General features: G+C 40.8%; 1 protein-coding gene across 4 annotated transcripts in view; it reads right to left on the reverse strand.

Annotated features, from left to right (window-relative positions):
• Positions 1 to 26164, reverse strand: part of GABRB1 (gamma-aminobutyric acid type A receptor subunit beta1) — a 545263-nt gene that overhangs the window by 16574 nt on the left and 502525 nt on the right. For 3 of the 4 annotated variants that reach the window (XM_066573122.1, XM_066573121.1, XM_066573123.1), the window contains 3 exons: positions 3767 to 3904; positions 2019 to 2171; positions 801 to 1045 (listed from right to left, as the gene is read on the reverse strand). In XM_066573122.1, the coding sequence (XP_066429219.1) occupies positions 801 to 1045; positions 2019 to 2171; positions 3767 to 3904 (536 nt within the window). Of the gene's footprint in view, positions 1 to 794; positions 1046 to 2018; positions 2172 to 3766; positions 3905 to 26164 lie in introns of all 4 variants that reach the window. The other variant, XM_066573124.1, reaches the window with a different exon arrangement.

A 26164-nucleotide genomic window follows, 5' to 3' on the forward strand; every position in this document is an offset into this window, starting at 1 on the left:
CAGTAGAACTCTGTTTCAGGTTGAACTTTGCTAATAGTTCAGTTTGGCACAAACCCGAACTGAGATTTTAGGAAGGTTCTACCCGAAACAGGGTTCTACTAGTTCAGTTCGCTTAACACTAGTCCTGAACACTGGTGTATAACACTGTCTAAGAGCCAGAAAAGCCTTGTATAACACTCTCAGAGTGTTTTACAGGGTGGATATGGCTCTTTGGCAGTGTTACATGCCAGTTTTAGGGGTTCTGGTGATCTTCTGGTTTGGTTCGAACTAATTCAGACTCAACCAAACTTTTTGCAAATGTTCGGTGAACCAACAGAACCAAACTTTTCAAAAGTTTGCTCATCACTAGTCCTATCACCCTGCTAATAGGCTGTGTAGATCGGAAGAAGCTGACTGCCATAAGAATACAAAAGAAACATTAACAATCATAATCTCAGAAGACTGTACACCTACACAATCTAATAGCAGGAATAAAAGAAATGAAAAACCAAAGATGCACCTGCAGAAAACACTTATCTTAAATGTTCTAAGTGGAACAAATGTGTTCAAAAACACCACTGAATAGATCCCGAGATAAATATAAAAAGGTGCATACAGGTGCAGATACAAAGGTAAAGAAACATAGGAAAACAATGAATTTGGGAATACACAATACACTCGGAATGGTGGTGCTTTGCCAATTACTTCCGATACACAGCTAATGTTAAACCTTACGTATTCTGAAGCCGTTCTTCATAATCATAATATAAGATGGTTATAACATCTTATTGAATAGATGCATCATTTCCTCTTACCTGAACTTTATTCATTTCCAGTTTGTTTTTTTCATTAGATGCTTTCTCTGCTTTCTCTGCTGCTTTCTTCTGAAGTTGAGGACCTTTTCCAAAGAAGATGTAATTCACAAAAGCGTATTCCAGCAATGCCAAGAATACAAATACAAAACATCCCATCAAATAGATGTCTATAGCTTTGACGTAAGGGATCTTTGGTAGGGTCTCTCTGAGATGTGTACTGATAGTAGTCATTGTCAGCACAGTGGTGATTCCTGTAAGACAAGTTTGAAGTCATTCTTTACAATGTATGGCAAATTCAGATATTCTGTAGCCCAAAGTGCGTTCGTGAAAAGTTCTAGTTTAAAGTCAGTTTATCTTTATTTCTGTTTAATGAGTCAATAACATTGAATCTTTATAAGAGAACTCTGAGTCAAGTTTTATGATAAGTGATTCAACTATTTACTACACTATCCTACCAAAAGTAATTGAACACTGATGAACAGTCGGTGCACAATCAAGCGAATTGCAGTCAAATACAACACTGGTGTCCAAATAATGTAAGGTACAACTTGTTGATCCTTAGCACAGATGAGCTATAACAGAAGACAATCAGATCAAGTGCCATTATTGTTCAAGAGAAATAGAAAGGCAAGACTCCAGTGGGCAAAAGAACAGAAAATGTGGATCCCAGAGCAGTGGAAAGACATCACTTAGTCAGATGAATCCAGATTTCTGTTGCACCACGCTGATGAAGGGTCAGAATTTGGTACAAGCAACATGCATCCATGACCCCTTCTTGTCAGCTGATCAGCATATGTGAGCACCTCCATCTAATTTGTGGCAACTACAAGAAGCTTCCTGTCCACATGGGCCAATATTCCTGCAGAATGATTTCAAGACCTAATGGAATCTATACCACAATGAATAGCTGCGGTTTTGAAGGCCAAAGGATGTCCAACACACTATTGGATGGGTGCCTCTAATAAATTGGTTATCTAGTGTGAAATTACCTAATCAAATGTGTCTTCAGAGGCTTCAGACAAGCTGAAACTTCCCTGAGCATTTCATGTGAGTATTAGTCTTTTCTCTTTTATGCCCAGTGAAGTTGTTAGCTTGTGTAATTTCCGTATTTGCATATTTGGACTGTCTTTTCAGAAGCACAGTGAAGTTTCTAAGCAGGTTTATTTGTGATTATCAAATGACTGCTGCATCCACAAACTTGTGTATGGACTCATATAAAATTACCTAAAGCAACTCTTGCAGCTGATGCATCATAGTTGATCCAGAAAGATACCCAGGACAGAATAGTAATCAGTGTAGAAGGCATGTATGTCTGGAGAATGAAGTAGCCGATGTTTCTTTTAAGACGAAAACTCAATGATAATCTAGGATAGGAACCTGAAAAATAAGAATAATGCATAAAAACAGATAGGAGTGTAACTAGAATCCATGGGGCCTCATAGCAAAGTCAAAAAAGGGCTCCCCATTCAACAGTATTAAGGGAATAGATAGTAGTGCTAAATCAAGAATCTTCTATAATACCCACCATCATCTTTTTTCACAAAAAAAGCACTTCTGAGTGCTTCCCTCAACCTTTGGCTGCTGCCACTATAGTAACACATGTGGGTTGGAACGGGTATTGTTTCTTCCTATGGAGAGCAGCTAGAAGGTGTAATGATGTCTAGTGACCAAGTACTGGCACTAATGAGTAATGTTAACATGTAAGGGAGAGTGTGTCACACATATACATAAATAATACGGTATTTGATTATATGCCTGTATCTCCTGTATCTCTGTCTTAGAAACTGGGAAATCACCTACCGTCAGTCAGCCCCTCTGTGTTACCTTAGCCCTGATTGCCAGTTATCTATGCTAGAGGAGGGGTTGAGCCAGAAGATTCTATCTAAGACCCTGTGAGTGAGCAGAGATATTGTTGAGTTAGTGTGAGCAAAGAGTGCAGTGAGCTGAGCAGGACAGAATCCAGTCTATCAGCCTCTGCTCCTCTCATATAGCATACAGCACCCAAAGCTGCAGGATTACTGACAGCCCAAAGGGAGCCTCAGCCTGTGTGTTTGAGTCCATCGGGAATAAAATATGCCTGGACTGAACCCAGAGGTGGACTCCAAGGCTTGGATAAGGCACAGGCACTTTTGTCAGGGACAGGCTAGTGGAAGCCACAAGAAAGAAGCTGGGATCACCTAAAGTAAGTCCCTCTCATTACGTTGCTGGCATATAGACAGAAAAGCTTCCTGGGTTTGTACAGAGACACATATTAGAGATACTGTAGATTTTACATGTTCTGTGATTGATGTGACTGTGGTAAAATTGGCTATAACCTACTGATAAATGTTCAGTAATCTTCTAGTTGTTATTTCCACAAGTTCTCTATCACAATACCTGTCAGTTTATCTGTATGCTGCAGAGGCGTACAAGGTCATGCATGCTTCTCTGGGAAATTTAGTATGCAAATGGAAGATGGAACAATGCCCCTTCAGCGCTGACTATTAGTAGGTAGCTTTCCTACAAGTCAATGTCTGACCTTTTAACAGGCCATGTAATATGACTGGAAATATAAGCCAAAACTAAAGTCTTCTCCAGAACAAAAACCTAACTATGTACAGACAGACTGTTTTTGCCCCTTACCAGTATACATAAGGTTTGTATGGGTGAGTGAGAGACATATGACATGGGTTGGGAAGGATATAGTTTCTCTTTGGGGAGAGGTTTCTAAGGCCATGTCATAGGCATAAGATAATGTCATGGGGGACAAAAATCCTGAAATAGCCTGTTCTTATATGGTTATCTTTTCCTTCTAGATTAGGCTTATATTCTCAGTTATGTTACAAGGCCTGTGAGAAAATCTGATATTGACTTATAGGAAATCTGCCTTCCAATAAGTGGCGCTACTTAGACATTGTACCATCTATCATTTGTAAACATATGTAGGAAGGAAACCAAAGTTATATCCAATCCCCTCGATGGTGAATTCTTACCAGTGGAGAAGACAACTTTCTTCGAAACCATCTTGTAATCAACGATTGAAAATTGAGGCAGCTCAATCTTTTCTACTCCCGTGATTGCTTTATCTCCTCCATTCCAATAGAACTCTATGTCATCTGTTGTGTAGCCATCTGTAAAAAAAAGTTATTTGTATGCATAAAATAGAATTTAATCATTCCCAACCATACATATAATTAATAATAATTCCACTATATGCAATTGACAGCTTTTCACTGTGAAAACCCTTAAACAATATACATAGGACACAAATAGACATTTTTCACAATGCGCTTGAGTTATTTCTGTCATGTGTGGTGATGTATGATGACATTTTGCACCACCGGGTTGAGAGAGACAGAAGTACTCTGCAAGCTGTGGATGGCAATCTGTAACACTGAAGGCACAGATGGTCATCTTGCATTTCTCTGTCCTCTCTGCCTCATACCTTCCTTTGGGTGTAGCAGAACATACCATTTGTGCACTTGGAGCCACATGATAAATAAATGCCTTCTGTTGCTTGACTGTTTATTTGTTGATATAGACTTTCATTTCCGTCTGTCTATAGTAGGGTTTGCTGCATTGCTTAGAACAATTAGGATGGCATGGACTAACCGCTGAGTTATGCCCGGCTCAGTGATAGCAGAAGTTTCCTCTCATTCTTCTTCTTTAGTAGAATGGTTCCAAATTGTATGGAACACTTCTTAATAGAGATTTTATTGGCTTAAAATAACTTTCACTGTGACTTTTTCATTAGAAGCTTTATCACTTTATTCAATTTAGCAACCCATATACATAAGATAATAGCGAAGGCCAGGACCAGTGCACAGCTTAGAGGAAGGCCCTATAACATGGGAAGGATGGCAAGGCCTAGTTCAGTCTTAGCTCAAAGGAGTTCTCTCACTTTTTAACTACTGATGACTCATCCTCAGAAAAGACCATCAGTAGCAGATTGGCATGGATTCGCCACTTAGGATCCCCGCTGATCAGCTGATCCTCCGGCCTGCTGTTGGTGCAGTGAGGCTGGACATCATCATTGATGGACCCATTTGGACTGAAGATGCCTGTTACACTTCTGTCCCTGACCATCAATGTGGATGTCTGGCCTTGCTAGTAAAGGACAAAAGCGTAATAGAATGGTTTGTTCCCATTGAATTTAATGGGAGTGAAGCCATTACACTTCTGACCACTGATGCAGATGTCTGCTCCTGCTGCATTGACAGTGGGCCGGATGATCAGATAATTGGTTGGGATCCTTGCCGATCTGCTCCTGATGGCCATACCTGATTGGTAAGTAAGCAGACTTCTATGGGGTATTACCATGTTTCCCCAAAAATAAGATACTGTCTTATGTTAATTTTTGCCCCAAAAGAGGCACAGTGTCTTTTTTTTTTTTTTTTTGGGGGGGGGGGGGGGGGAGTATACTTACCTGCTCCATGGCGTCTGAGTCCCTGGTGCTGCTGATCTCCAGCAGCAATGTGGCAGGCTGCAGTGTCCTCGGTGTTCACACAGAACTCTCCTTCTGGTGACAGGGTTTTGAATACCCCGCCTCGAGCAAGTGAGTGCTGTGATTGGCTCACGAGTGCCATGGCTCAGTGAATCAGAGCCGGCACTCGCTGAGCCAATCACAGCCATTCAGTGATGTCATTCACTGAATAGCTGTGAATGATTGAGCGCTGGCTCTGATTGGCTAGCACTTGATCCAATTACAGCACTCGCTTGCTGGAGGCGGGGTATTCAAAGCCCCATCACCAGAAGGAGAGTTCTGTATCAGTGCAGATGACACGGCTGCCTGCCACAGCCCCAGGGACCAGTGCAAGAGACTCAAATGCTGCCGGCTAGGTGAGTATTGATGTTATTCAATTTGCCAGAGCTTATTTTCTGGGGAGGGCCTATATTTCAAGCACTCCCCTCCCCCCTAAAAATAGGCATTGGGCTTATTATCAGGGTAGTGCTTATTTTTACGGAAAACGGTATGTAGTGGAAGGGGGGGGGGGGGGGGCCACGGCATCAGCTAATCAAGTAGAGCAGTGTCCCATCTGCCCATCCTATTATGTTATGGTTCTTTATTGAACTTTCTTACAGGTTTGAGCTGTCACAGCAGTTGGCAGGACTGGGGTTGCCTGAAGTAGGCAATTTTGTGGGGAATGGAGATCCATGGTAGGTAATGGGAGTCCCTATGGTTATACATTTATATGGAGTGTGACCCTACTGGGCTGAGGTCTCAGTGGCACAGTAATTATAGATACAGAGTATTGATACTGTACCTGTGAGAACTTGGAAGATATTAACCAATGGGGTTGCTGGGCTTAGAAAGCATACTGTTTTTTAAAATGCTCTACTAGGGAACATTCAGTTAATAGATGGGTGGTCTTCATTCAGGACCTTTATCAATCAGCCAATAATGGAGAGCAGCTGTGCAGTGAGAGTCAAGTAGGAAGCATGCAGGGAGAAAAGGAAGATCACATATCCTCCTACTGTACTTGTATATCTTCAAGTCAACTGAGGGGAAAAGGTGACATCACCCTCCCCCCATCAATCAGCATTCTCATATGCTCTTTAATTATTGCTTACGGGGAGTACTTTTTCAGAAAAGGAGTGAGAAAATGAGTATTTGTTCATTTAATCCTGTTTACTGACTTCAGCACATGGCCATTTAAGCCCTCAGATGCTGCAGTCAAAGCTGACTGCAGCATCTAAGTAGTGTTACAGAAAAAGATGCAAAAAAACCTTTTTTAACTTACACAATGTTTTATTATTGAGCAAAAATATTTTTAATAAGCTGGAGTCGTTGTCGGACCTGAGGATAGGTCATCAATAGACTGAAGTGAAAGAACCTCTTTAGGTACGGTGTTTTTGGGACTTAAGTATGACTGTTTGACAGATGGATCCTTGGAGGGCATAGACACTGAGGCAGAATATATACATATTGAATGGCTTTGGCTAGTCACACACATTAGATGTAGATCAACCAATTTTGGCGGGATTGGCTCATCATCTCATTTTATGGCAGATGTTAGGGAAGATGAGGATTGCCAGTACCTTTATTTTTTCTATATTACTTTGCTTTTAATTATAAATAACTTTATAGATCTCTGTAGTCACAATCTGAAATTTCTGCTGTATGACTCATTTTTCAGGACTGATAAAAGAAAAAAAACACCCATGTAAATATATCAGCAGGCTGTATTTATACGGGTAAATGCGATATTAGTCCAAGAAACTCGGACCAATATCACACTCTTAACCCTTTCCAATCCACTGTCTGATGTCTAAAGACATTCTGATTGAAGGCTGTACAGCTCCGATGTGGGAAGATGTCCGGCAGGGTATTCTTACTGTAGATTACTGGCTGCTCTGTTGTCGGGGGCCTCTCCAGCATGTCTCATACCGCAGTACTGGCTCTAGCCAGCAGATGGTGCCATTGTATAATGGTAGAAAGAGGAAGCCCCCTAGGAAAACCCTGAATCTAAAATTGGATTGCAAAGGGTGAAACCTGCGATTATGCCTGTGAGTGCAATATGTTTCGCAAGAGAAAACAATCACACCGCAGTACATGTAATTTTCATATGTATTTTTCACTCGCGTGAAAATCACATGTTTTTCAATAAGAAAATGAAAACTCGCACTTGCACAAAAATCGCCCACAGCCAATATTAGGCATGTTTTCTGCGATCTTGTTTAAAAAAAGACATGCTTCATTTTCTCCATCTAGCAGCGTTGCTGTGAAAAAAAAGTCGATTAGGCAAATAGACCCATTGAAAACAATGGGTTCTATCTCCCTACAAGTTTTGTGCATCTCGCAACGCCCAAAAGTCGCACTGGAAACTCGCCCATGTAAATACAGCCTTGTATACGAGAACAAAGATATGGAATTCTTTAATTTCACTCAATGTTAATATTGCTAATGATTGTAGGACACAAGAGCAGCAGTGTAACCTTCCATGTGTCATCGGTGCGTTCTCTGGGCTTGCAGCAGATTCTCTGCCTATAATGTGTTTTCCAGTTGACTGCCAATTCAGAGAAGAACGCACAGGGTGTCATTAAATGTGATGTCCTGCCGAACGTTTTGTTAGTGAAATAGAAAATCAAAGCCCAATCCAGTTGCTCAGTTTGATTCCACGACAGGACAGAATATATATTTTCTTGCGAGTTTGAAACCATTTTATCAAACTAACCTTTGTTGTCTATATATTGGGAAGAATGCATGGCAGAGACATATGTTCAAAGACGTACAGCCTGACATGAGAGAATATGGCAAAGAAAAGAAGGCATTCATATAAAAGCTTTCTACAACTGAGTGATAAATAGGAAACTCAACATATGTGTTCAAAAAATGTCAGATCGTGTTGAGACCGGCGTAAGTATGAACATAATAAAGGGGTAGGATAGTTGGAGCAAATACATGTTATGTTACTCATAGTTTCCAAAAAAGTTACAGATGTAGCAGCGCTAATACATGATATGCTACCGCACTACTTTGCTAATGAGTTCACTGCGTTAATTGTGTTGCGGCATCACTATTCACTTACGTGGCACGGTGGCGGCAGGGTGCTGGGTGGTCTGCGCTACAGATGTAGTACACTAAGTTTCTGTGTTGGTGCTGCTAGATCTGTATACAGGTCTTTATCTATGTAGGGAACTACTAGACTGTTTATCAAAAAGGAATTCCCTTATTTTTCTCATTTAAAGGGAACCTGTCACATTGAAAATATCGCCCAATCAGCAGGCAGCATGGTATAAAGTAGGAGGAGCTGAACCGATTGATATATAGTTTAGTTGGTAAAGATTCATTATAACTTGCACTTTATTTATTAAAAACCTCAGCTTTTTCTATGCTTAGGAGTCCAGGGGGCGGTTTTATTAGTGATTGACAGCCCCCCATGTCTAGCCGTACAAACAGATGGCTGTCAATCACTGATGAGACCTCCTACTGGACTCCTAGTGACAGAAAGAGCAGAGGTTTCAGTGAGTAACACTCAAGTTATACTGAGTCTTTTTGCACTAGACTATATATCAATCTGCTCAGCTCCTCCTGCTCTAATAACAAGTTGCCCGCAGATTGGGCAGCATTATTAACGTGACAGGTTCTCTTTAAAGAGGCTCTATCACCTTCCTGGTTCTATTATTATTGTACAAACTGCTAGCAGATATGGAGATAAAGCTTTTTTTAAATGTTGGTTAAAAAAAATGAAAAAATTTGGTCTTTACAATGGATCTACTGTGCAGTAGTATGCAAATTATCTAACTCCCTGCAAGGGTTGGCTGTGAACTTCTGGTCAATGAAGGTCCTGGCATGCTCATTGGTGTCCCAGTGTAAATAATGGGGTGCCCCTGCTATCTGGTACTATCGTGGCATTAAGTGCATTATTTGTTTTGTATGTTTTTTTTCTTCTATGTTGTTTCGTTAAGAAAAGTCCACGGAGTCAGAATCGGAGAGCATTCCTCTCGTGAGATTGGTGAAGGCAGGAGAGACATCTAGGGTGGGCCTTTGGGCAATGTGAGGAGATACGTCACGAATTAAGGAAGCTCTGCTGTCTGGAATAAGAGCAAAGTAAGCAGATATTCTGCATGGTTATCTGCCCACAGTTCTCCCAGTTGGGGTTCTGTAGATACAAGGGGAGGGGGGGGGGGGGACTGTAAAATGAGTTTTTTGCTTCCAATTAAATGATATGAGGGACACTTCTTGGAATGCACCTAGCTTTGACTTATACTACCATAAGAATTAGACAGCATTGTAGGTGAGGAATAACCCATTGACTGGACTGTTAACCAATTAAAAAGAGTTCTGCAGCATACTTAGATTAGGGTTGTGTGGTCACAACTTGGGCACCCCATCACTACACAAACACATGTACCCTATGTCAGAGGGATTGCAATTCTTACACAGATTTTCAATTCCTGTATGTCCTATGTAAGTTGGCGTTTTTTCTTGAGATGATCATTCCTTTACAAGACCATTTTATGGCAATTTAAAGTAGCTGTCTTAATGAAGTTTCTATCTATCTATCTATCTATCTATCTATCTATCTATCTATCTATCTATCTATCTATCTATCTATCTATCTATCTATCAGATATGAATACCATTAGGACAAAAATATGGGAGGTGATCAGATATGAGAAGCTCCTATGAAAATAGTCCCAAAGTTCATTTGCATATTCAAGCCTTTATTTTAATTATCATGATCTATATGGATTGAATTTAGCCAGAGAACGAAAAGATCCTCCATTATGCCCAGGTTGTGGGACATTAAGGAGCTCCAAAGGTTCAGCAGAAGATGCCCCTATTCGGACCTCAATTTGAAGCAAATGCCTACCACTACAGTCTATTTCTCAAACAATCTATTAAATCTTTTTATTATACAGGTTGATCGAAAATGGTTCTTTCCAACCAGTAGAAAAAAAAAAGGAAATCGCTTGCTTATCTTACAGAGCAACTCCCAAAATTTTCTTTATTACTCTTGAAAATCAATATCTTTGTCTATGGGCACCATTGCTGGCATGAGCAATATATAATCTGTTTCATAATAGTGTTACGTCCAAGCTGGACAACAAACACCTTGTCCGGATCGGACAAAGTAGTGTAATAGTCGTCCTAAAAGGATGAACACACACAATACATAACGAGGAGAAATAAAAGTCTGAAAAATGTAATAAAAAATTGAGAAATAGGGAATCTCAATCTAGCATACTAATATGAGGAATCCCTTCCTGGGGCAATCACCCTGATGTGGGCAACCCCACATCAGAAATCTGGGGATACTTTGTGGCAATGAGGGGAATGGTGTGAAAATTTTTAGATGTTATACAAAATAAACACGATACAGTACATGGTAGCAGATGCTAAATAAGCAAACAATAAATATTAACATTGCAGATTTATCTGAAAGTGTGAGGTCACCAAATGACTGAATCTGGCCAGACCTCCACCAGAAAGATGAATGAATGACATCATCTGGAAGGAGAGGCCAGAAAAATCGACTACAATAATGGTTGATTGGCTGGCTGAGAAAAAACACCTTCTAACTGACCAATCAAACCCCACATCAGCAGATCATTTGTTCATATTGGTGCCTGGTGCAGAATGACAGGCCACATGCGCCGATGTCACAGCTATGACATCACCCCGCACCCACTTCATGCTAGTGACCATTGTTCCTTAACAAGCAGCCACTGGACTCTTGGTTTCTTAGAAGCAAAGTGGGCGCATTGCCATTTCTGTAGGTGTTGTAATTTTCTCATGCTGGGAATGTAAATGTTGCCAAACTGATTTTTTTTTATCTGTATTGGTTTATTTTTTTTATAAATTTTCTTAGCGGGATGAATAATTGCCAATCACCTTGTATGTCCTGCATGTTCAGTGATCATGATAAAGATTGTAATACAGTTAAATCTAGAGGTTAGGTATTGATAGATGCAACAATATTTAGTGAGGTTGAATATTCTTACTGATTTGATCTACATATATCACACTTATGTTTAAAGAAAATGTATTTAGTTGCTATATATACTTTATATTTTCTAAACTTTTTTTAAATTAGATTAAAATACATAAACTCCCCAAGATGTAGACTCTAGGGTAATGGAGCAAAACTTGGCAAACTCCAGACAATGCCAATCTGGATAATCACTAATTACAGGTCCAGTGGACTTGCAAATAAATGATAAAACCTGTATTCCGTGTTGACTCAGAGGAAGCACTGCAGAGGGCTATGGTAAACGATTCCACTCTTCCATGTCTTTAATATGCTAATGTTTAATTTCCTCTGACAGATTAATACAAGTCTCCGTATGCTTCAGTGAGACTAATTGATGGGAATATTCCAGTTAACAGGAGAAGTGTTTTAAGTCTAGATCATTGATTTTAGAGATTAATTATTTAAGCCAAATCTAAAACATGTAGCAATTTCTTGCCCTGAGTTATAGTTTAGTACACAAGTTAATAGTTTTATTTTAATGTAGCATTTTAACAACTGAAAGAAATGTTGTTTTTCCAAAGGGCAGTTTAAAGCGTACCTGAGTTTTCAGTCGGTTTTCTAAAATATACCAGGTTCTCCTTGCCCTCTCATTTACTGCTGTTTGCACCCTGTTTCATGCTGGTAAGTTCTGATTTTCAGGTGGTTCTTTCCATTTTTCTGCTGTCCTGCTGTTTGCAATCCAATTTCAGTGAGGGGTCGTGTAGTAAGCCTAGCATTCTGACAGCAGTTCACTGTCCTTACTTCCTTTCCCTCACTTCCTATGCTGTATTGAGCTGTCTCTGGTTCAATTAGCAGGAGGGGAGGGGGGTTGCTTTCTCCCAGATGGTTCAGGCTTTGAGAGACATACCGGCTGAATGTTTACAAACCCACTATAATGTGCTTGTTATATGTGCATGCGCACAGACACTCACCCACACACTGTAACATCAGGAGAGGTAGAAACTATATAGATCTTTATCACAGTGTCTAAAGATATGTCAGCCTGCAACCTGTAAGTGCAGGGGAGCTGCCTGTGAAGATAGCCCCTCTCCCTGTTGCTATGGAAAAGTTTCTGTGTCTGTGTTACTACAAAAGCTCTGTGCCTAATGAGTAATGACAGAGAGTGGATTGCAGAAAAGCTGGAGGGGAGACCCCTAGTGTCAGCCACTTCAATCATGTTTTACAGTGGCAAAGTAATACATTTTTAATGCAAGTATATTACGAAAATGATGAGACTAACACAAGCTAATAGATGACCAGTCTGAAAAGTTAGTGTCCATTTAAGGATGGTTCAGTATCTGAAACTCTTGCAGTAGGACCTTACCAAGTAGAAGTATTTATTATTAAGCTGGTATCATACATTATGTAAAACTTACACCATGGAACCAGCCTACAAATGTATATCATAATCTGCCATGAAATCTGCCTGCGACACTAAAAGACTGCATTATGCACATTGACCACAGATTCCAATGCTACTCTCTCACTTCCTGTTCTGTAGAGAAAGCTGTGCAGCCATCATCTCACTAACATCCCAGGCAGGATTACACTGAGAGGTAACACCTATATGCAGATAATACAGGATCTACCATTCACAATAGATAAAAGCTGCGACTATCTACTCCTCTCCCTGCAAAATGACCTCTACACAGGTCACAGAGCATGTCGAGAACAAGTCAGTGGGTCAGCCACTGCCCATTGTATGAATGGCCCATGAAGCTGCTGTAAAGCATATCACTAAATGCTCTAAATGTTGTTAAATGTAGCTGAGGTAAGATGGCGCCCCCATAATCACTTACAGACAACAGAATACAAAATTCCACAATTATAAAATAAAAACAGATTAGAAAAATGTAAAATGTTTCTCTATCTGGTATTAATTAATAGAAAAAACCTTTTTAGTAGAAATTACAGTATGAGGCCTTAGTCAGACGGGCGTTTTTTCGCGCGATTTGCGGATCGCATGACGGATGCGCATCCGCAAATCGCGTGACCGTTGCCCGAAAATCGACCGAAAATCTGCTCCTAGCCGCGTTTCATTAGAAACGGGCCAGAGCTGTCCAGCGCATTGCATTCAATGGAGCCGGCAATACAGCCGGCTCCATTGAAAGCAATGCGCTGCGGGCGAGTGTGGGATGAATTGTCGGGAAGGGCTTAAATATATAAGCCCTTCCCTGCAATTCATCCAGAAATGTGTTAAAATAAAAAATATATATATACTCACCTTGTCCCAGCAGCCGGAGTTCAGCGCGGCCGGCCTGCAGTGGGTGTGAAGGGGGTGTGAGTGAGACCTGCCTCTGATTGGCTCAGCGCTGAGCCAATCAAGGGGCAGGTCTGACTCACACCCCCTTCACACCCACTGCAGGCCGGCCGCGCTGAACTCCGGCTGCCGGGACAAGGTGAGTATATATATATTTTTTATTTTAACACATTTCTGGATGAATTGCAGGGAAGGGCTTATATAGTTAAGCCCTTCCTGACAATTCATCCCGCGCACGCTGGCTCCATTGAATTCAATGGGCAAACATCGTTCTTCTCTGCCACAGCTGTTACAGCTGTGGCAGAGAAGAATGATTTGTCTTCTGTATGTTCTCAATGGGGTCGGCGCTGCTGCCGCCGGCCCCATTGAGCATATATAGAGAAGAGAACAGGAATCGCAGATCGCAGATAGGTGCGATCTGCGATTTCTGTTCTATAATTTATCGGACGAGCGCATAAAAAGCGCTCATGTGTCTGATACCATTGCAAAGCAATGGTTTTAAAAAATCACCGGGCGCATGCGCAAATCGGGCGAAAAAACGCCCGTCTGACTGAGGCCTGAGCCTAAACCATGATACATAATAATAAAATCACATAGAAAATGTGTAAAAAAAATCCCAATACATCGCACTATTCCAGTCAATCAGATTACTTCTCAGTCATTATTCACGTCTCAGAGGTGAAAACTTCTTTGAAGGTTTTCATGGATTGAATTACTAATGACCTATTCTCAGCCTGGGACCCCTGCTGATCAGGTGATCATTGGGCTTCTGTGTCGAAGTATGGAATCAATTTGCTGCACTGTACAGTGGCCTGAAATGGCATTGCAGGCACAATTCTTAGTCACTTGAATGGGAACTATGGCTGCAGTACCATGTCTGGCCAATGCAGGGAGTACGGAGCTGGTGTTTTCAGCAGCACATCAACTCTGAATGAATCCTAGATGGAGGACACCCGCTGATCAACTATTAGTAACCTATTTTGAGGTTCAAAGTTGGAAAACTCCTTTAACCTAAAGGCCACAGCCAATTTTGGGTTTGAGAACCCAAACAATGTTGCCTCTTAAACAGTGGGAAGTGTTATAGTGGAAGCATGGCTTTTTATTACAACTTTGCTCCTGCTCTTGATTGCGTAGGCAAAGTGGCAGTGCCCTGCAGGATCTAATTCACAAAAATATACTCAAGGGTGCTTTTACACGGGACGATCTGTCAGGCAACGGATGCCCAACAGGTCACCCCAGCGCTAATCACTCCTGTGCTTTAAAAACAGAAATGAGCATTACTGACTGTTTACGTGGAATGATACATCACTCAATATTCTGCATGCATTTAAGCTGAACCCTAATCGTGCAGATTGTCGCTGGATCCGAACTATAATCATTCCATGTAGAAGCACTTAAGTGATTAATGAAATTGGAAATATACTTAAGTGGGAGTTATTAAAGGAATGGAAGCAATTAATTGAGTGAGAAGGGGTTGAATTGTATTTACTGTACTTTAGAACATATTGTGTTTTTTATTACCGCATCACAAGTTGTTAAGAGTAATGGCATGCAACATCGAATGGCGGTGAACAACATGAGTCCTGGCATTGTGCATTACATAGGGCTATATCTCCACTATGTTCATATCAGCATTATTTTGACCATTATTAATTAATCCACATTTCTTCTTTTCAAAGTGAAAAAAAGGATGCAAAGTGAAACAAATGGATCCGTTAAAAAATAAAAATAAATAAAGATAGTTTCAGTTTGCATCAGTTAGACATCCGTTATGATGAGATTTTAATGGATCCATTTTTATTTTCCTCTTTTCTGCTCTAAGATGGAACAGAGAATGGATAATAAAATGCTGATGTGAAACAAGCCTTCGCAGACTGGTGTACCATTCAGTTTACATGAACTCCTCCCCGGTCTAACTAAAAAACACTTTAGTAAAAACTAGAGATGAGCGAGCACCCAAATGCTCGGGTCCGCGTTTTTCGAGTCGAGCTTTTCGTAAAATTCGAGAGCTCTACTTGATTAATGAACCCCATTGACTACAATGGGAGACTCGAGCATTTTTGTATGTGGGACGCCGGGTCCCAAGCTTTTTTTTTTTTCTTGGTTCGTGTGTTCTCTCTCTCCTCACCTCCCCCCTGCCTACCTGCCAGCCAAAAAATTTGCCATTGACGCGCACGCTGTGTCGGGGCGGGGCCAAAACAGGCAAGTCACAGCAGGGAGGAGCCAAAAACTGGGGCGGGGTCGAACACAGCGTGATGCTCGTTCGAGTAACAAGCACCATCGAGTAGGCTAATACTCGAACGAGCATCACGCTTGGCAGAGTACGTTCGCTCAACACTAAAAAAAATTGAAGCTTTTTTTGTGTGACTCGATCATACTATACAAAGTACTTAAAATGAATTAACGCATAACACAAAAAATTAACAAAACTATTCATCCAATTAAGCTTTGCAAAATCTAATGAAATAATTGAGTGATAAATATGTGCCCGGATATAATAGAAACAACTTTTATGAAAACGGACAAATCATGTGATTGTTTAGGTTGTTTAACAAAAATTGCTCAACTTACAGCAGAGAAAGGTGATTTGAAAAATATGACTTGGAAGATGTCTGATTGTTGACTGAGAACCAATGACTCGGTCAATGACAATGAATGAAGAATATAATGATAAAGCCTCCAGATTTTCATCCTGATTGCAGCAATCAAAATTTGAAATTACATTGTATAAAAATTTGATAGGATTTTGGCAGAACATTCTGCTTTCCGGAGGCTTTATTCAGCCATGCATGTTCGATATTGGTCAGCACTGGCTGCAATCCATGTGTGTGTTCATATGTCATTCATATGCATTCTATGTGTCCGCTTTCTCTACTTCCATCTATCATCTGTCTTTTTAACTCTTTGCAATCCATTTTTGGATTCAGGGTTTCCTAGGGGGCTTTCTCTTTCTGCCCTTATATAATGGTGCCATCTGCTGGCTAGAGCCAGTACTGCAGTATATGACATGACGGAGAGGCCCCCAACAACAGATTGGCCAGTAATTTACAGTAAGAATACTCTGCCGGACATCCTCCGACATCGGAGCTGTACAGCCTTCAATCAGAATGTCTTTAGACGTCAGACAGTGGATTAGAAAGGGTTAAATGTTATTGCTTTCAGGAAGATAAACATAATAATCAGTTCGACATGATACCTTCTAATGTCACTCTTCAGCTTTGCCATGACAAGGTTGGTGTATTGTGGTGACATTTTATTGCCCATGGCAAGAATACATTTGGTGAGTTGTAGCACAGACTCAAATGCAATCCTATTGGCCTCAAGGTACACTAGGTATACCTGGCAGGCAGGCAGGCAGTCCATCCTTGTGTGGGATAGACTAACCACATTTATCCTCACACACAACTATTTCTTTTAGGGCAAAGAGATATATCGTCAACTTACTGGAACCACCATGGGCAGTAAAATGGCAACACAATATGCCAAATGTTTCAATGCAAACTAGCATGTAACCATTAAGCAGTAACTATAAGATTAATTTGTTTCTCTTACTGAGAACAATCACATTGTGTTCTCTTGACTAACACCGTACCAAATTTTCCTCTTCTTATCCACTTTTGGGCACAAAAAAAGCAGAAAGACCACTAATTTATTTTTCTATTGTCACTCCTCATCGATCTGTGAAAGATAGAGTTCACACAGATGTCATCTATGTGCGCTCTGGTTTGTTACCCACCCATGAAATTGGATGGGTGTCTGTCATACAAGAAATTGGACCAGGACAGGACATGTTGAGTTTTTTTTTACTTGGATCATTGGTCCTTGCCAAAAGGCATGTCCCAATAGTCCTATTGACTGTAATGGGTCAGTGCGTTGTCCATTTGTACTTAGTTGCTCACACGGACAACACACCGTTTAGAATTGCGCCCATCTGAATCAGCCCTGAGTGCTATACACATAACAGACCATTACAAAAATAAATAGGTCTACTAACCACCGTTCAGTGTGCCAATATATTCTGCAAATGTATTTCTGCTTGTGGATCATTTGCAATTGTAGCCTGCATCTGGACTTCTTTTTGCTTCAGTTGGCAAGTCCGGGTGCAGCCCAGCAATTGATCTCATTCGATTACCGCGGACACCTGTAGCAAGTATGGGCACACTTACCTATGTGCAGATCTATGTACTAATGCGTCCTTTCTAATAAGATTGTACAAGCAGATTACAATGTAGCCATGTGTTTAACCAGTACTTGCAAATATATATAAATTACTTATTACAGATAGTTATTCCACATTGTTACTATATGCTGCACCATCCACACAGAAATTCATGTACCTGTTCATATTTAATCAACAGCAGGCATTTAACATGTAACCAGGACGATGCGTGTGCAGTGTACTAATATAAAGTCCAAAAATCAGCAAGCATGAAGAATAAATTAGACCTCTTCCCGGGAGAGGGTGTTCCCTTCCACTGAATTGGCTTTCAGATATGGTTAGAGAGCTCTGATTTTCAGCTGCCATGCTGTTTCTGACTTAAAGATAACTCAACCATTTCACGTACTGCTGCTGGCTGACAATTTTGCCTTTACATGCAGTTACAACAACAGAAAAAATGAATGCCCTACTAAAAATCAAATGATGTCAATAGCATACAGAACCCACTAAGAGAAATCGATAAAAGACTCTCTGCTAGAAAATGCTTTTGCAGAAGCTCTCTTCTCCTTTTTTTGCTCTATTTGTCACATTAGTTCATTCATTTAGGGCAGTGCTGTCTTGGCATCTTGTAATATATTGTACTGGTTTATTTAATATGACAGGCCTTGGTTTCACTTACCGGTCATTAGAGAGGTGTAGTTGTAATCTTTATCAAAGCAAGATGAAAGTGTTATTAGTCTTGTGCCTGTATAGTTAGTAGACATGAATTTGGATTATAGGGTGAGATTGCTTGAGCATTAATGAAAACTAATGGTATTCCTCAGCACAAGTTTCTTCCTACTCATGTTTTATAGACACACAGGATGAGTTCTTTCATTCTGTGTTTGCATAGGAAGAATGTATGATAACATGAATGTAACGCTCCCTGGCTGAAAGTTGATTTAGTGGAAGGAAAATAAGACAAAGCAATGTAAATAAAGCCCTAGGACCAGGGAGCTTACACCCAAGAGTCCTCAAAGAGCTAAGTTCAGTTATAGCTGTCTTCAGTTTATAATATTTATACACACCCTAAATCACATTCAAACTGTAGTGTTAATATCCAAAAATCCATGTCTTCACCTGGCAATTGCTGTTTTGTTTAACCAATTTCTATTGGAAGCAAGATAATTGGCATTTTGTGGACTCCATACAAGTGACGAAAAACAATGGGGCAGATTTAGCAATGTTGTCTAATAATTAGTGGGAACTTAAACAGACAGTCTTAAAATGTGCCAGATTTATCACAGTGGCTCATGATGGATGATAAATCTGGCACATCTTTAGATTGCCTAGTCCAGGTTTATACCACCCATTAGTTGGCTTGCAGTCGTAATACTGTGGTTGAGCACAGCACACACAGAACCTCAATAGTCGAGGGAGGAATATCGTGGATCAATGGTGCACGCTCCAAACCAATCCTGGATCTTGGATCAGTATGATATACACCGATACAATAGAAGTAGAGCATCACTCCAGGGGATTTCTTCACGAAATTTGCTTGATTATGCCCAAACAGACAACGTTTCGACCAGATAACACAAAGGACTTGACAAAGACCTTTGTGTTATCTGGTCGAAACGTTGTCTGTTTGGGCATAATAAAGCAAATTTTGTGAAGAAATCCCCTGGAGTGATGCTCTACTTCTATTGTACCCATTAGTTGGCTTAGTTTTTTGGCAGATTTTGATATCAGGATTTTGGCAGAAAAAGTCACATTTAGGTGGCACCCCCTTCTCACTGTGAAACCACCCCGATTTCCCTGAAAAAGCACCTTTTTTGAACATTCCTCAATAATATACCAATGCAGAGGAAAATTTTGTATCTACAGATGCCTCAACAAGTGTCTAACAACAAGCTCCTCCAGAATGTAGATCTTTAATAGCAGCCAGGCTATCTGCTTTCAGGATTTTGCCTGAAATAGCGATGTATTGGTCAGTGCTCCATAAAATGGAATGAGAATCAAATTAGGCTTTCATATTCAAAGATTCCCTAATAACTAATGGAAATCCTAGCCATGTAAAAAGTGAGGGGAGGGGGGGGGGGGATCCTGCTTCCCAACAGATCTTTTAGTAACTGGGAATAAAACTTGTCCAGTGTAGTCTTTAAACATTCTTCTTGGAGGTATCTGCATAGCGATATAGCCATAGCCACTGAAAATAAGCCACTAAAGGTGAGAGTTTAGACGGAACGTTTATTATTCCAAAAGTTGTTCAAACAAACAAAGTAGAAAAGGAGGTGGTAGAAAAGTAAAAGGAGGTGGAGCTACTCCAGTGAGGAAAAAAACAAACGGGTGTTTTTTCTTTCTTTAGTTCTTTCAGGAGGCGGTTCTATCTTGTGTGGTAGAAGGAGGTGCATGCATCAAAATTGTAGCTGCTGCCAAATCAGTAACTGTGCAACCGATATCGGTTGAGCAGCCAAACAAGGAGTGAAGGAAAAGGGGCAAAAAACTGATAGAGTGACGCAACCCTTTTTTTTTTTTTTAGAAAAATGTACGTTTTGAATAAAAATGTTGTTCCTTTATTGAAATAAAATAAATCCAGCACAAACACCAAGCGTTTCGAGGCAATTATGCCTGTTCTTCAGTCCCGCTGGAGATACACAACAAATAGTTGTCCATGAAATCAAATATAATATATGCCAAAAAATGTAATGAAATTACATAAAAGGAAAAGAAAGTGTGGACAGTAAAATGCAAATAGAGATAAGGAGCCTGTTCTTTTTCTGATTGTATTTATCTCTGGCTACCTGTCTCTATTTGCATTTCACAGACAACATGCTGCGTCTACAAACAGCTCCTGGAGGCTTATTTACACCCAAATTAAGCTAATAAAATGTGAATGGACATTAGTGTCCAGTGACACTTCATGCAAAGGGGTCTCGAAAACTGTCAATCTTTCAATCGTTTAAAAGATTGTCTTTGCGTGTAAATGGGCCTTAGTTTGAGAGCATTTAACTTTTAAATCAGATACTTCTTGAAACAGTTGAATGTGAGATAGCCCTAAATCTATGTTTTTTCAAAGAACATCCTACTGAATCTTCAGCTATTTAACACAGATTGCTATGAAGGTGTCTGCATATAGGACCAACTGACCATTGACAATGTGATATAGGACCAACTGACCATTGACAATGTGATATAGGACCAACTGACCATTGACAATGTGGTATATCGAGTACATTTGATGGCTTGCTATATTTAAATAGTACATACACCACATTTTATTACTTACAAAAGCTCAGATTTCATAAGCTTAAGTGGTCGTGGAGTTTAAAGGGTAGGTTCATCAGAAAATGACCTATTGTATGAATCAAGTTTTAATGTTGGACACATTAAAAAAAATGGTGATCTTATTTTACATTTTTGATGTTACAAGCTATATTTTTTGAAAATTTCTAAAATCCTGCACTGATGACCAAGCCTAATAATAAGCTGATACTCCCCATTCTCTAAAGAAGCTGGCACCTATACATAGATAATGCTGGATCTACCGTTTACAATGGATATCACCCACAGCTCACCTCTTCCCCTCCCTGGACAATGACCTCCAAAGAGGCCACAAAGCATGCCCACAACACTCTCCCATAGAAGTCAATAGGGCAGCTCCTGTCCATGGTCTAGTATGGCCCACTGTAAAGTCTATGTCTAGTGCTAACTGCAATGCAGGCAAGATGGTGCCCCAATAGTCCTGTACAGACAATAGAAAAAAAATTACAACCAGAAAATAAAAACAGATGATAAAAAAATGATTTTATTAGTAAAATACTATAAGGGATACATTCCCTTTAAAACATTCTGACTGTATTTCACAGCACAAGAAGTTAACAAGAAGAAATGGGGCTTATGCAACCTCTTACATATTTCATAGAAGTTTCAAGCTCAATGCCTCTCGGCTCACTATGACCCCTGTTATCACCATAGGAGCTTCCTGTCAATTAAGAAAAACACCGTCATAACAAGAGCTCCTCAGAATTTCCAAGTCGCTCTGGAAGAAAATTGTGTTTTAATTTCTATTACAGGCAGAGAAATGACTTCTCACCATGCAATACAACATGCTATTTCATGAAATGTTCTTAATTGAAGAGCATGTTGCAGATTTAAAATTAACTGGCAAATTAAACACCAGCATTTCCTCTAATTTATTTCCTGAAATTACGTCTTGTTTGCAGAATGAATTATTTCCAAGGAAACATCAGCGCAGTTTTGCGATCACATTTCTCCCGTCTTCCCTGAACATGGCTGCCCGCAGACAAGATGCCGAGCGGGAGCAGTAACTCACTGTGGGAACATGTATATCCATTCATTCTGCCTTGTTTCCCCATCACTAAGCAAGACACGGCTATATCAACACAAGTCTGCCTATCCTTTTAACCCTTTCCAATCCACTGTCTGACGTCTGAAGACATTCTGATTGAAGGCTGTACAGCTCCGATGTCAGAAGACATCCGGCAGGGTATTCTTGTTGTAGATTACCGGCCGCTCTGTTGTCGGGGGGCCTCTCCTGCATGTTACATACCGCAGTACTGGCTCTAGCCAGCAGATGGCGCCATTGTATAATGGCAGAAAGAGAAAGACCCCTAGGAAACCCTGAATCCAAAATTGGATTGCAAAGGGTTAAAGGCGTGCTCCTGCTTCTTAGTATTGCGCACTTATAAACTTGATCACTTTTTAGCTATTTTGGGAAAAACATAGATTAAAGGACAAAACAGGACAAAATAATATTTTCCTTTCTACCTAATAAAGCAGCCAAAAACCCACAAAACATATAAAACAACCCCCAGCATAATGAATGTCATATCCATGTTGAAGGCTCTATGAGGCGCCTCCATTGGGAATAAGAGCAAATTACTGAACCAGTTGACACAGGGAAATGGAAAGCCCCTCGTCCTCCATACAGGGTAATAATCAACAAAATATTACAGAATATAAAGCCCCATTTGCATAAAAATATCAAACTTGCCAAAAATTGGGTTCAGATGGGCTGAAAGGGGTTGTCTCACCACAGCCTTTGTCTGTAAGGCAGCCAAAGCACATTTTGATGTGTTGGGTAGCAGAGGATGCGCATACGCAGCTCCACTTTCCTAATTTCGATGGGACTGCCGAAGATGGCTGAACACTTGAACTTGGCTATCTACACCGAAGCCACTGAAGTAAATGGAGCTACCATATTCTATACTGCCCCACACTTGGCGGGGCTACATTACACATAAAGGCTGTGGAGCGGCAATCCCTTTAAGAATACAAGGTGCACTGATTTTTTTGCAACCCGTTTTGTATATCACACCCCTTTTATTTGCTAAGAAAACTGTTTGATGTGGAGCTGTGAACCAGGGTTTTCAGTAAGAAGCAGTTCTATGAAGACACACTGCAGCGGTCCACGTCACTTGTGGCCCCACCGAGTAGACACAGCATAGCCAATAATGCAGAACCCAACCCTTTATACAAACCCCAGACCAGTCTCCACCTGTATACAGACCTCACACCAGTCTCCACCTGCATACCATCTGAAAACAGTCCCACCTCTATACAGACCCCAGACCTGTTCTCATTTATATACAGAACCCAAACATCCCCTTTATACAGACTCCAGACTAGTCTTCACCAGTATAAGACCCCAGGCCAGATTTCACTTATATATACACCCCCATACCAGTTCTCACCTATGTACAGACCCCGAATCAATCCCTGTGTATATTATAGACCCCAGGCCAGACCCCTGTATACAGACTTCAATGAGCAATGCAATAACGGCAGCATTTTAAGATTTTTTTTTAATGCATACAGTAGCATAACACTGAAAATGTAAAAAAAATAATCAAAAATTCTTAAAAAATATGTGTGACATAATAACCTGATTTGTACAGTAAGTAGTCTGCTATCTGATGACACAATTCCTTTTAAGTATACCAAGTGGGCCCTCATTCTAGACCTTAGCTGGAGCAGAGAGTAGCAAATAATGGCCTTCTATCTTTGAAGGGCTTAGATCAGCCATGCTTTACAAGGACGGCCCACTAATTTCAGTAGACATCGAGTAATACTTAATTTGCATTGTGGTGGTGCTACAGGGAAGAGGCACACTTACTGTCTGGTTTCTATGCAGGCTATTGCTGAGGTTTTCATCTGCAATTAGCAATACATACAGATTAAAGAAACCCTAAATGATTGTAAGGAACATATACATAGTATAGTATATGCAAACAAACAGCATACTGATCTAGGAATGAGGGTTGTAGGTAGCGTGTGTCTTGCCGTTACTCACTGCATAGGAGTCTCTATGTGAAAGATGCTCCAATCCTTGACTAATAAGTTAATGTGCGTTTGCACAAGAATATGATGTTGGAGTCTCTCTTATGCCATTCTGCATATTTGTTTCTCTGGCCAAATTGCAGAACATGCACCCTGCCGAAATAATTAATATTTTACAGCACATTTTAAATGAATGTCATAAAAAATAGACACTGCTGGATACAAATGCTGGCCAAACACTTCAGAGAATCCATACCAAGACTGTATAGTAAGCCATCACTTTGCTATGTAAGTATTTTTCAGCCCACAAATCATTCGGTTCCTGCTGAGAAAATGCTTGAATTTGGGCAAGTTAATGAAATGATTCTTTCTGAAACTTAATATTTTGTTGGCCATGGATACTGCCAGACATTTTTTGCTAGGTCTTTGTCTTATTCTCGGAGGATCGTATATTATGAGGGATACTATTGTGGCATAAATGTGAACCTGCACTTGTTTCATTTTTTACATGGGCCAAGAATTAGTTTATGAGGACAAATGATTGCTAATATGATCGTTCCTCCCCATATTCCAGGTCAGAGGCGTAACTTGAAGCTCCTGGGCCCCAATGCAAAACCTGGAACGGGGCCCCCAACTATAATGCTTTATTCATAGTACTGGGCTCCCTATATGGAGAAGAGAGGCCTTATGGGCCCCCTAAGGCTCCTGGGCCCGGGTGCAACCGCATCCCCTGCATCCTCTATAGTTACGCCCCTGTTCCAGGTATATATCTATAGACGCACGGAGATGTACCGCTGATCAGCAAGTATTTTTATGCTTGATCGTCAACTGATCGTCAGTCCCTTTACACGGCCCATCTGTTGTGTGAACGAGTGTTGGAGGAAATACTCAGGCCCCATAATCTGCCCATATAAAAGGACAACATGACTTGGTACTCAAACAATAGGAGAGTGTCATTTTTTTTTCATGCCCCTTTGCTCTATGGCCATATTATAGCTCTGCACAAACTTGGGTTTGAATCCATAGGAGTTTATGGGACCTTACCATTCTTCTGTATACTTCCAATGTCAGAAAAGTAGTGTTTAAACACAATAACTTGATTTACACAATAGGTGATTTTTTTTATTGCAAACTCTCCTTAAATTTTGCAATACTGGGTGATCTGATTTAAAATACAATTGTTAAGAAATCTCTAACAAAATAAAATATGGGGCTGTGCCCAATAAGGCCTCATGTCCACGGGGAAAATCAGATCCGCTGCAGATTCTCCATGTAGAATCTGCAGCGGGTCCCTCCTGCCCCGCGGACATGAGCGCCGAAAATAAGAATTTAAAAGTATTTACCATCCGGCGCGGGCGGAGAAGATCAGCTGTTCCTCACGGCCGGATCTTCATTTTCGGCCGGCGGATGAATTCCTGACGCCGGCGGCACGTCGCCGGCACGTCGCCGACGTGCCGCGCGCATGCGCCGGGCACATCCGCCGAGCCGAAGCAAGGAAGATGCGGCCGTGAGGAACAGCTGACCTTCCCCGCCCGCGCCGGATGGTAAATACTTTAAATTCCTATTTTAGGTCTCCCGCGGATCCGGACGGCTTCCATAGGCTTCAATAGAAGCCCGCGGGAGCCGTCCCCGCGGGAGACCCGCACGAAAATGGAGCATGGTCCGGATTTTTCCATGCTCCATTTTTTTTTAAATCCCTTTTATTGACGATCCGCGGGTATTTATCTACCCGCGGGTGGTCAATGCATCCCTATGGGATGCGGATCCGCATGCGGGATATCCGCTGCGGATCTTAAATCATATTTTGCCCGTGGACATGAGCCCTAAAGGTTGGTATGTGCACTCAGTGGGGGATGGGATGTACATTTTTCAAAGAAGAAAAAAAAGTATTAAATGTTGCCCCCAGGGGAATACTTGGTATTGTACTCAGAATTGGGCGCCCCTCCCCCCCAAAAAAAATTATATTAACAACAGCGTATATGTAACATGGTGGGCTTAGATACAGTGGCTCAACTCTAGTATGTCTTTGAATAAAGTATTCACCATATAATAGTCAGCTACCAACTGTGCACAGTAATAGTGATTACAGTGCAATTACCCTCAGTGATTACTGGTAGCATCTTCTCTGATTGGTGACATCCTTTTTCATTTTTTTCTTTATCTGGGCTCAGACTACCATGAAGATGTCTTCCAATCATGACTTATGTCTGCACACTCTCCCCATTCAACCACG

This window comes from Eleutherodactylus coqui, chromosome 7 (genome assembly GCF_035609145.1).
Source record: "Eleutherodactylus coqui strain aEleCoq1 chromosome 7, aEleCoq1.hap1, whole genome shotgun sequence".
Classification (NCBI taxonomy): domain Eukaryota; kingdom Metazoa; phylum Chordata; class Amphibia; order Anura; family Eleutherodactylidae; genus Eleutherodactylus; species Eleutherodactylus coqui.